This window comes from Sciurus vulgaris, assembly GCF_902686455.1.
Source record: "Sciurus vulgaris genome assembly, chromosome: 3".
Lineage (NCBI taxonomy): Eukaryota > Metazoa > Chordata > Mammalia > Rodentia > Sciuridae > Sciurus > Sciurus vulgaris.
The window spans coordinates 49,183,629-49,195,879 of NC_136463.1; the positions used below are offsets into that span (position 1 = coordinate 49,183,629).

Here is a 12,251-nt window from a genome sequence, read left to right on the forward strand (position 1 = left end):
CAGCACCATCCATGATCTTGTACCAATTCTCCAAGCTCTGTGAGTCCCAGTTTCCTCCTCTGTACAAGGTTCATAATAATATTTCCCTCACAGAGCTACAAGAGAGGTCAGAAGGAGAATCAGTGCAAAGCACCCAGCCCTCCTGCTGGTTCATGCAAAGTTTGCCATCATCATTAAATGGCATCTGCAGCTATTGCTGTCACCTCTGTCATTTGCTGAGGCAGCTTCTTTGGCATCGAACCCCACTCCCTTTTCAGATCTTTGACCTTTTTAAGGTGAAAGTTCATGGGAAGCTGCTACTTCAGAGGAGCTTCCAGTACTGGGCCACAGCAGATGAGACCAAACCAAAACAGGGCCACTTGTTTTAAGTGCCATGAGATCCAACTGAAGTCTGAAAATGACTGAATTTCCAAAATTAGAAGATTCACAACAAGCAATCAGAAGAGGCCTTGTTTTCCTCAGCCTGCATGACAAGGAAGTCCCCTCTGCTTTAACCCTGTAAGAAAAGGTCTACTTTTTGTTCTGCTGGATTCCAGATGCTCCATCCCTGGCAGACGTGTCTGTACTTTAGGAGTCTGCCCGCAGTACAATGCCCTGCTAATGGGTTCTGCCCTCCAGTGAAACTCAGCTTCCTCAAAGGGTCAAGATTATGCATCCGACAGCCTTGAGAGCTTTGAAACACAGAACCCAGACCAATGCCACCTGACTCTCTGGGAAATAAAATGTCCAGGCACTGACATCTTTCAGAAGCACACAGGAGAATCTGATGCACACAGAGGGTTGGAAACAATTGTTGCAGGCAAAACATTAGAAGATGTGATCTTAGGTGACAGGCACCATCATTCCCAAGAGCCTTCTGCAGGACATATGATAATCATGTCAGCTTATAATCCAGCGTAGAATTAAGTTCTCATTTTCCCTTTGTTCAAAGGCATGGACTACTTTGGGTCACTGGGTCATTCCTATTTCCTAATGGAGATCCACCTCTGCCAATGAAGTGAGAAGGAGAGCGTCTCAGTAGGTGGTGATGTACTGAGTTAGCCTCCCATTCTCTAGCTTTATATCATCCAGATCTTTTGTATACTTTGTGATTTTAAAAAAAAAGAGGATGGTTTTCAGCAAATAATATGTTTTCACTTGACTTCCTCCTGGGACCAGTCTTTCTTTAGAGAGGCATAAAGTAGTTAAGTGCATAGACTCTGGAACTGGACTCCACGGATTCAAATTCTCATTGTGCCACATGTTAGCTGGCAAGCAGCCTGCTGCTATGTAGCTGTTCTATACCTCAAATTCCTCAACTGGAAAAAGGAGGAAATAGCACAAACCACTTAGTAAGAATTTCTGTGAAATTAAAGTAACTTAAAAATGATGTATAGTGGGCTTATAGCAAAGTTAAGCTTCTAATAAGCACAATGGTACCACTTACTAAAACTAATATCACCACAGAGTCTAATACTTGCTCTTCATGATAAGACAAAACAGTACCACAGATTCACTTCAGCCAGCCTTTTAGAATGCATTAATAAAAACACTTGTGTAACTTGATTGAAGTGAGCTTCCTTTGTTTCTGCACATTCAAGCCTGGTTTCACTTCCAGGTCAGCTGGGTCTCTTTCAGCCCTCAGTTCTTTAAGAAGTAGACGGATCATGTTGGAGGTGATGGTTATACTACTTACCTGGATTTGATCATTATAAAATATATACATGGATTAAAACATCACATTACACTCTATAAACCTATACAATTGTGTGTCAATTTAAAAAAAAAAACAAAACAGATTGATCAAAGAGAAAGGGGTGGGGGAGTGTATCAGCATCAGAATCATACTGATGATTTCTGACAGGTTCTTTCTGACAGACTAACCAGGCTGCCCTTGATGACTAAGTCCCATGAACAGAAATGGCATCTCTAAGATACCATTTCCATTCATGGGCACCTTGCTAGGATAGCTATTTGCTCCAGACCTCCTCTTATAAAACATTTTTCTCTTCTCTCTTCTGACTGTACCATTTCCACTCCCCACCCGTTTTCCTCTGGTGCCAGTTCTCAACAGTGTTTACTGAAGACAGTTCTTCCTTTTTATTTTTTTGGTACCTAGAATTGAACCCAGGGGTGCTTTATCGCTGAGTCACATCCCTAGCCTTTTTTAATATTTTATTTTGAGACAGGGTCTTTCTGAGTTGCTCAGGGCCTTGCCACATTGCTGAGGTTGGCTTTGAACTTGTGATCCTCCTACCTCAGCCTCCCCAGCCCCTGGGATTACAGGCATGCACCACCTCACCCGGTTTGGAACAGTAGTTACCCATAGCCAATGAGAACATGTAACATCCTACGCAGGAATAAACCAAGGAAAGAGCCCAAGAATTGAGAAGGAAAGCCCACTGAGGAGCTGCAGGGTGTGATGTGCAGGCAGAATTTGCTTTCCTGATTCTCCACCCTCTCAAGTCACCACACAGACCTGGCTTGGCTCCTCGCTGAGGCCTGCTCCCTGAGGCTTATGCTCAGGAGGACAAGACAGCGTCCACTGCCCTCTTGTTCCACCTTTTTATTAGTTATGGCTATGATATTCCTATCGCAGATGAGGGTAAAGACCACCATAGCCACTCTCGGGTTCTACTCTACTCCCAGCAGGGGTCACTGCCATTGCCTGAGTGAGCCCTTCCAGAACCCCCTTTAATGCACTTCCTTCCACATATATCCAGATATACCTAAAATTCTACTGCTTGAGTGTGTTGGAAATATATATATATATATATATATATATATATATATATATATATTCTTTTTTTTTTTTTACAAAAGACTATCACCTTGTATCCTCATTAACTTGATTTACTCCACTCAACAATAAATCTCCATGTTTTCATATCAGCACATACAGTGCTACTTGGTTTTAATGGCTTCAGAAAATGCTGCAGCATATATGCACCATCATGTACTTAGCCATGACTCCCACTGCCCCTGCCCACTAAATAGTTAACTTAAATTAACTTCCAGGCTACTGTTATCCCAAATAATGCTGCAATCCACATCCTTGTACACGCTTCTTTGGAAACATGCCTTCATGACTGCTGGGAATCTAGGCATGGAAGTGCGAGATCCCAGGTTACATGCTTCCCTATCTTCAATATATACAGTCAGTCTTCAGTACTCCTGGGTTCCACATCCACATTGACAGCCATCTGTGGACTGTGGACTGGGCAGTGGAGCCTATGGTGGCTGCATCTGTATGAATATATATAGACTTTTTTCCTTGTTATTATTTCCTAAATAATATAGTTAATAAAAGTATTTCATAGTGCTTACACTGCATTAGGCATTATAAATAATCTAGAAGTGATTTAAAGTATACAAGATGGTGTGTGTTGGTTATATGCAAATAGTAAGCCATTTTACATAAGGGACTTGAGCCTCTGAGGTCTGAGACTCTGAGCACAGATACCAAGGGATGAGGGTCCTTCCCCATAAACTCCAACCCACAAGACGCTCCAACATCAGGTACTCACTTGGACGCTTGGATCCACTCGTCATAGAGTTCAAAGGTCATGAGTGGTTCTGGCAACTCTCGGAGGTAAGATTTCAAAGCTCCTGAGCGTAGATACAATAATGACAATAAGCCGTTATGACCTGGCAGCCTGCATTACCCATGTGGCTTACATCTAGAGACCAGCTTCCTGACCAACACAAGACCACATGGAGGCTTCTCACATGCTTCTCACAAGAACAGGCCCAGGGCTCTGGCAGGGGGACCTGGGTTGACAGGCACATTGCCCCCCTTACTTTCCACATCACTACATCTTCTCTGGTCCTTCAAGGGGCCAGAGCAACCAGCCCTGAAACTGGGCCCTGAATGGGCACATGTGAATAAAGCCTACCTGAAAGGCTTAGAGAATCCTGCTAACAGCTGTAGACACCCACCTGCAATGGCATGGGGGTCTGCCGAGTACTCCTGCACGTCCACCACACAGCAGTCCAGAGCGGCTTTCAGCTTCTTCAGCTTGGAGGCAGAGGGAGCTACTCGGAAGAGTCCCTACACAAAGGACAGAGGGTTAGTGGACAGCCTGCAACTCAGAGGTAACAAGAGAAAACCTCCAAGGTATATTCTTCTAACACCAGGTTTCAACATTGCTTCTGCCTCTTTTCTATGTCTCCTCCTGCAGACATAGGCAATTGGAGAGTAGGGACTAGGCCTTACTTTACCCACTGTGCTGTTCCCCTGCCTGATGCCAGGGTGGCTCATTATACTGGTTCGCTAAATATCTATTGGCTACTAGAACCCTGAGCACTCAGACTGTTGTTCCTGTATATTTAAGATACATCCTGAGAAGAATTTGACTGAGACCTTGTCAGATGAGAAAAGGTCTCTGAGGGGTGTGTGTGAGTGTGCACACACACACTAGGAGGAATCAAAGTACCAAGTAAAGCCTATGTCCTCAGAGGTAGGGCAAACTGGGGACAGGATGTAACAGAGCCTCCATGTTCTATCCTTGGCATTACTTTGGAATTACTATCACTTTGTCTACATGCGCCTCTGTACTTTGTAGGGCAAAAGTGAGCTATGCAAAAAAGAGAAGAGGATAGGGTGTGCTGAAGAAAAGACAAATGCAGCAAATGCAGGTCAGAGTTGAAAAGGAACCTCTATGTCCCAGGGGAGTTAAATAGGAAGCCCTGCTCTTGCTTTTTTTTTTTTTTTTTTGGTACTGGGGATTGAACCTAGGGGTGCTTTACCACTGAGTCACATCCCCAGTATGTTTTTATTTTTTTTCTTTTGAGAGTCTCTTTAAGTTGCTGAGGCTAGCCTCACATCTGCTATCCTCCTGCCTGAGCCTCCTGAGCTGCTAGGATTATAGGTGAACCCCACTGTGCCCAATAGCTTCCTGTGTTCTGTGGTCCAAACTACAGACTGAGAAACAAGTTGGCAGAATGTGCCCTGCTCCTTTAAACTTTTATGGTCACTCATATTTCCAAGTTCTTTAGAAGAAAATGGTCAGTCTGGAATACTGGAGTTTCTTGCCTGTTAAGATGGCTAACTCCCTTCTGAGTGGAGGGTGTGTCAGATACATAAGTGTACAAAGCTCTTTGGTATATATGTGAGGAAGTTATACAAATATGTTTGGACTAATGTGTCCATAAGGCTATGACTAAGAGACCAAGCTACAGAATACACTTGAGGAGAGGCTTAGACTTTCACAAAACCATGCCATAGCCAAGCAAGAAGGGCCAGTAGTACTTGGTGATGGACAATGTCAAATACAATAACTCCCCTCCCTGATCTGCACTCTCACTTTCTCTTTCTGTAAGTTTCAGCTATCCTTGTTCAACTTCAGTCTAGAAATACTAAATGGAAAATTACAGAAATAAATAACTCATAATTATTTCTTTAAATAGCTTATTATATTATTACAAGTGTTCTAATACATTATTGTTGCTGCTAATCTCTTACTATACCTAATGCATAAATTAAAAGTATGTATGTATTGGAAAAAACCTAGTAGTGTGTACAGGGTTTGGTACTCTCCATAGTTTTGGGCATCCACTGGGGGTCTTGGAACATATTCCCTGTGGATAAGGGAGAAGAATGTTTAAGCCTTTAGATATTTGATTGTGTGACTGACAGGAGAGTGCTCCATTAAAGGAAGCATTATTAAGATAGCTAGTCAGGGGCCTGGGGCTGTGGCTCAGTGGTAGAGCACTTGCCTGGCACATGTGAGGCATTGGGTTTGATCCTCGGCACCACATAAAAATAAATAAATAAAGGTATTCTGTTCATCTACAGCTAAAAAAAAAAAAAAAAAAAAAAAAAAAAAAAAAAAAAAAAAAAAAAAATTTAAAGGTAGGGAGTAGTTTTGTGGGTATTAGAGGAAAATTTTCATGGAAATGATAAAACATGCCACCACACAGGTGGAGCCCTCCCACTGAGGTGGATGTGAAGCACTAGATGATGACTATGTGACAGGAAAGACTAGACAGAGGAGAGCAGGAGGTGATGCTGAACAGGAAATAACCAAGGCCCTGTGGGCAGGGGCAGGAGGGGACAGCTGGTCTTCAGGGATGGCTGCACTGGCAACATCAGGCAGCTGTGTGGCCAAGGAGGCTGGGACTGAGGCCCTGGATCTGGCAACCTGGGGCTCCCTGGGGATCCCTGAGGGCAGCTGCAATGCAGGAGCAAGGATAGAAGTGACATCAAAGGAGAGCAGTAACTAAATGTTGGTGATGAAGCTCGAACAGCAAATGCTGAAAAGTCATTCTTAGAAACTGGGAAGCAGAAACAAACCCAGGGGCGAGGAAAGGAGTCTGAAGTTTACCAAGGTTGAAAGATTTTTTTTTTCCCCTGAGTTAGCAGAAACCTAAGCATAGTTGCTATTAAAGGGAAAGAGCTGATGTGAAGTAGAGGAAAAAAGAAAGAGAAACGGAGAGGTAGAGAGAAAGGAAGAGAGGAGGCGAAAGAGGAGAAGGGGAGAGAGAGAGAGGGGAAGACAGGAAGAGGGAGAGAGATTAGTTGAGTGCAAGATTTGTCCAGTGGTAGAATAGCCTAGAAAGGGCAAAGACAGGAAAGTCGAAACAAAACTAGAGATGTCAGAGTCTGTTCTTCAGGAACCAACTGACACTGACTAGATATGTAATGATGTAAAAACATTACTGTTGTTTTTTTTCTATAGTACTGTTGTGACTATATTTTAGAATATTCCTTGTCTTTTAGAAATACATTCTAAAACATTTCAAATGAAATGATACAACATCTGAAACTAGCCTCAAAATATCCTAAGCAGGGATTAGGAAGCAGGAAATGGACATAGAGATGAAACCAGATGGACCATGAGTTGGTGGATAGGGCCCATTATCTTATCTTTGTGTGTGTACATGTTTCCCTAATTCAAAAAAAAAGCCCAGATCACCACCACCATGAAACTATTTATCAGGTATCACAGGGAATTCTTCTTTAATTGATGACAAATGTGAAGGCACATGAAATGGGGTAAAAATAAAACATTAATTCCCACTCCTTTTTGAATATCTAGCATCTTGAATAGGCCTGGCACATGGAAACAGCCAACACTGACATGAATGTTCACTGGCTTCCCCTTCTTCCACAGTAGCCTTAGTTTGTCCCATGTGACCCAGTGCTCATTTAGATTACAGTCTGTTTTTGATTAACCAGCTTATTGGATAGATGTGAGGCTGTTTATAAACCTCCTATCTCATTTTACACTTTGTTCAATAATAAATGCATGCATTGCCTAAACAGATATGGACTAAGATGATCAGATCAAAGGAAGATTCGATAAAGATGTTAAAATAGCCTACTGAAGAAACAAAGATGGATCTATCTCCCAAGAAACAATTCATACAGCAATAAAGACAGCGGCCACCACTAATTTCTCATAGATCATTTTTTACCTGCAGTTCTTTAAAAATACTTTCTACTGTTGCTATTAATCAAATTTTGAGGATGTCTATAAAAGAGTTATGATCCAAAAGGTTAAGAGTTCTATATTGGAAATCAGGAAACTTTTTATACAAAAGGAGGAAGTAGAATGAGTTGTAGTAGTAATAGGGGCAACAGAATGCCAAAGTCATCAAATCACATTGGGTATGAAGAAACACAGGTCAAATCTGGACATCCAATCCCCAGAGACAGATGTAACACGTTTCCCACAATCCTCTTCTCTCAATATGAAATTAAAAAAAGCAGAACTAGTTTATATCTGCAGGACAGGGGACAGAACAACATCTCCTGTCTCCATGTTTGGATTCCAGGGGGCCAGCATGGAGATGACCCTGGAGATGCTCCCTCTTGGAAGAGCAGAACTGCCAATGGCTTGTTTGGCTGTGTCCGCCCTACCTCCTCCTGCATCCCACACTCTAGCAGCATCGTCACACACGCCTCGATGGGGAAAGCGATCTCTCGGCCACTGATCATGAGATGCTCCTCCAGAGGCTTCCCAAAGGAAGGTTTCTCAACCCAGGCCTCTGAGGAGGAGAAGAAAGAAAGGGGTCAGTCAGCAGTTTGAGAAAAGGAGCCCCAAGTGTGTCTTTATCCTTGTGGTTTGGGGAATGACAGAGAGAGTGGGTAGGCAGCCAGCTGCCAACAGAGCTGGGGTTAATGTGACATGAACACCTTCACACATCCCTGATTCATCCTGGGTGGGGGTCCTGTTTGGCTGTGCTTGACTTCACCACCACTGGATCAACACCGTCTTATGAAGTTCTAGGGGCTCATCTAAGTGTGACCTGATTGGGTAAATCGTTAGAGTGACCAAAAGGCAGGAAGTCGGTCTCATTTAGGAAGGCAAGCAGGTTCCCCAGACTGCCCCCTCCAGGGAAGGCATGTGCTTACCTTGTTGTGCTTTTATTTGAGGCAACACAGCCTGCAATAGTGTCAGTGACTTCCTGTGGTATTCAGCTTGCACTTCTATTAGCTGAGAAAACATAAGGATAAAGCATTACCCTGTGCTGAGGGCAGGAACACAGGCTTTTGTTGCATGCAGCAGATTCTGCATGAAGGTGCTCACCCATTGGGGAGGGAAATGGAGTTCCCTGCTCCCTCTTCCAATACGCCTAGGGCAATCAATGGTCATGCTTTAGCCTGTCACAGTGAAGTGGAGAAGAGTGGTAATTTGAGAGGCCGGAGAGCCATGAAGAAATAAGGGAGCTTCCCCAGAGTTGGAGCCTAGTTAGAGAACTTGGTCTTAGCCACTGCCCCACCTCACCTGGCACTCCATCCTCTAAGCAAAAGGAGGCAAAGAGAGAGGTGCAAGAACAGGTGACTATAAATGGAAAATATGCTTAGAAATTCATTTGCCTATACAATATGAATGAGCTAAACTAATCAGCATACATCTTGATTTCTGCTAACTTAGTTTAATTTAGAGCTGATCAGAAAATATGCAGCTTGACCCAGGATCCTCTTTAGGTACACCGGAGGTGAACTTGCTCTGGCTATAGTGGTGCAGCTTGAAGAACAAATTCCTCATGGTGCTCTATTGTGACCATCCCATTAATTAAAACACAGTTGACATACTGATAAGGGTCAATGAAAAACCATGAGCAAGAGTTATTTCATTTATTTTCAGAATCTCCCTCTCCTGTCCCCAAAACTAGGCATGTAGGAGGGAGAGGTGGGAATCACTCTAAATGCTTGGTGTGGAGGGGAAACATCAATAACACTGAAGTTAAACCAATATGAATTTTTTTTTATTTTTTAAAAAAGAAAACAGAATAAAGAAATAAAGTCATATATAAGGGACAATTGTACAATCTAATAAAGCTTGGAATGCTGGTATTTCATTGGTTTTAGAAAGTCCAAAGTATTAATTTCACATCTAAAACCAAAAGAATGCACTTGAAAAAACAATATTTTAAAATGAACTCTCTTAAGTTGGAAATAATATATATCAGCCTTTTGCAGAGAAGAAGGGACACATGAATGTCTGGACCACTAATAAAAATATTAGAAAACTGTTAATAACCCATAGCTATTCTACCATACTCCACAAAGCACTTCGCGCATTTCAGGATTTCTCCCGTTTTTATTTTTACTCCCCTTCCTTATCATTCCATCACTTCCTGATCATATAAAAAAAAAATCTATATGTATATAGAGAAAGTGTGTGCTTTTTAGAGTTTCAGTTTTAACACAAGCAGGTGAACGTGACTGCTTTTCATTTTGTTCTGTTTCTCTGTGGACTCTTTTTTTCACTTGTTTTGCATTTACCCTGGTAAACAGCAAGAATCGTTATCTGAATTGGATTATTTAAGTTTAGATGATTCAGATCCTGTTTCTTCCTCTTTTTCAACTCTGAATCTGCTTCTAGAGACAGGTAAACAGGTCACATATCAATCACTGTTCACCTATTTGCTACTATGGCAAAAACCTGTATCAAACCAATATTCGCTTGGGATGAGGTGGTTATATTCCTATTCTCCTCAAGACTCTTATTGTCCTAGATCAAGTTTTCTCAACATCGGTCCTACTGACATATTGGGGGTGGGGGAAGGTGGACAATTCTTAGTTACAGGGAGTTGCCCTATATTTTATGAGAAGCTTAGCAGCATCCCTGGTCTATCTATTAGACGACCATGTCAATGCCCCACTGCCCACACACACAGCTGTGATGACCACAAAAGTCTCCAGGCACTGTCAAATATCCACTAGGAAAGGGGGCAAAATTGCTTTCAGTTATCATTCAGTGCAACTGATGACTAAACTGCAATAAACTCAGGGAGAAGGTTGGGTTTTATTCTTAGGTTTTTTGAAGAAACCCACATAAGGAGTAATAGAAGGCAGAATTTATTCATGATAGAACAATTCCAACCTTTTCCATGATGTGCTAACTAAGCAAGAGGCCTGAGTTCTATGCCCACATTCCCGTGCTATCCACATCATGACTCTTGGACAGACTTTGTACAATCTCACCTTTCTGGACCCTTACCGTTTGAAAGTAGTTTGCATAGTCGATTTCTTTGGCCACAAAGCTGTACATGTCAGCGGAGAGTTGGTCCTGCGTAAGGTAAGATATACAGCCAAGGTAAAACATAAAATAATAAGGTAGCTAATGTCTGAATCTATACATCATAGGAGAAAAGAGCCTTAAGCAGTTTCATCTCCTTTTTTTAAATAATATTTGATACATTACAAACTTTTCCCATGGTGACTTCCATGTTTTCCCACCATGGCTCTAGAGAAAGAGTGAGTTTGAAAAGTACACCTATGCCAGTAGTTTCCCCAGGGCTTTTAACACATGGTCATGTATGCTGTTAAAGTTAAAGGTGGTGGAGGGGCATGATGTGCAAATGACTTCCATACATCTCTGCAGCTTGTGCCACCATTCTGAAGCAAGCTTCCTTCTACTGCTCAGCTCTCCTTCACTCTCAATTCTGAATGGGTGATCATCACTACAGGGAAAGAGATGGAAGGAGATGCAGCAATTTAGAGAGAGCTTAGAGAAGACAGGTGCACAGGGAAAGCAATGCTGACTCAACACCTGGCAAAACCTGGACTCATCCCACATTACACAAATCTCAGTGTCAACATCTTTCTATTATTCAGCTCTGCATGGACTTGGATGGCAATGGCCTAAAGCAGTGTTGTAATCTGGAATGTTTCATCCTTTGAAGAGAACCATTCTAGGTTCCAGAAAAACAGGCACAACATTGCATAATAAATGTATTTTGAGCAGGATGAAATTCTGTCACTCACAGTATTTATGAGCATGACCCTTCCCTGAACTTGTTTGTGCAACTCATATGACCTCTTAGGTACTTGCCTGTTTGGCAACCTTAGGTTGGCAATACTTAGAGGAGGTGGGTAGTTGACAAGGGCTTACATGTCCTGGTTGAGGAGGCATGAGAAAATCACCTGGATGCTGAATGAATGAAAGCAGTGAAAACAAGCTTCAGAAAGAACCTGTTTCACGAAACCTCAGGCAATATGCACCAAACCACAACCCTTAGCTTCTTCAATTAAGCTGATTCTCAGCAAGAACACTGGGATGTGCAGGAGCAATCTGTTTCTTTCCCAAGAACCAGGACAGGCAAGCAACTCCTCAATAGTTCTTGTATGCTAGGCAACAGAAGCCCAAGCCACAGAACTGAAAGAGGAAATCTGCTCTCTGAGGAGCTCTAAGCACTAACGGAACCATGCTATGCATGATTGACTTGCACAGAATGAACCAAGAGAAAAATGAATGGACACTCATTGAGAACTTTCTAGGTGTGAAGCACAAACTTTCACCTCGCCCTCTTAGGTAAGAATTAATTTTCCAATTTCAGATCAGTAGGTTCCAAGTGTTCAAGAATCTTATCTATTGATCACTGTCTAAAAATGCTTAGCCTAGTAGGAACCTCAGAACTATTTTCTAAATGAGTAAATGAGGACACTAAGGTTCAGAGTTGGCAAATTTCCCAAATAAATAAGCTCAGGACCATGTCAAATCTCTTTCCCCAGAGGACCCTTATTTGAATGTCTTCCAGGCTGACAAATCTCTCAAAGGTTCTAGAGAGAGGGTCTTGTCTGGAGTCCACGTTGCCTAACATCCCTGCAGAGCCCCATTCAGGAGGCATCTATCTGCAGTCTCTCCGTTATGAGGGAGGTATTCCAAGCCAGAAAAACAGTGATAAAAATGGTTCAGCAGACAGAGAAAAGGAGCAGAGGCCCCAAAGGACTTGACATTGCAACAAATACACCTTCAACTCCTCAACATCTGAGCTTTTCCCAGGACAATCTTAAAAATCTGTATGTTCCTTCAGGA

General features: G+C 42.4%; 1 protein-coding gene across 5 annotated transcripts in view; it reads right to left on the reverse strand.

Annotated features, from left to right (window-relative positions):
• ARHGAP44 (Rho GTPase activating protein 44) overlaps positions 1-12,251 on the reverse strand; it is a 177,623-nt gene that overhangs the window by 28,537 nt on the left and 136,835 nt on the right. For all 5 annotated transcript variants that reach the window (XM_079135297.1, XM_079135293.1, XM_079135296.1 and 2 more), the window contains exons 8-12: positions 10,434-10,502; positions 8,339-8,420; positions 7,844-7,971; positions 3,919-4,030; positions 3,507-3,588 (exon numbers count right to left, since the gene is read on the reverse strand). In XM_079135297.1, the coding sequence (XP_078991423.1) occupies positions 3,507-3,588; positions 3,919-4,030; positions 7,844-7,971; positions 8,339-8,420; positions 10,434-10,502 (473 nt within the window). The remainder of the gene's footprint in view (positions 1-3,506; positions 3,589-3,918; positions 4,031-7,843; positions 7,972-8,338; positions 8,421-10,433; positions 10,503-12,251) is intronic.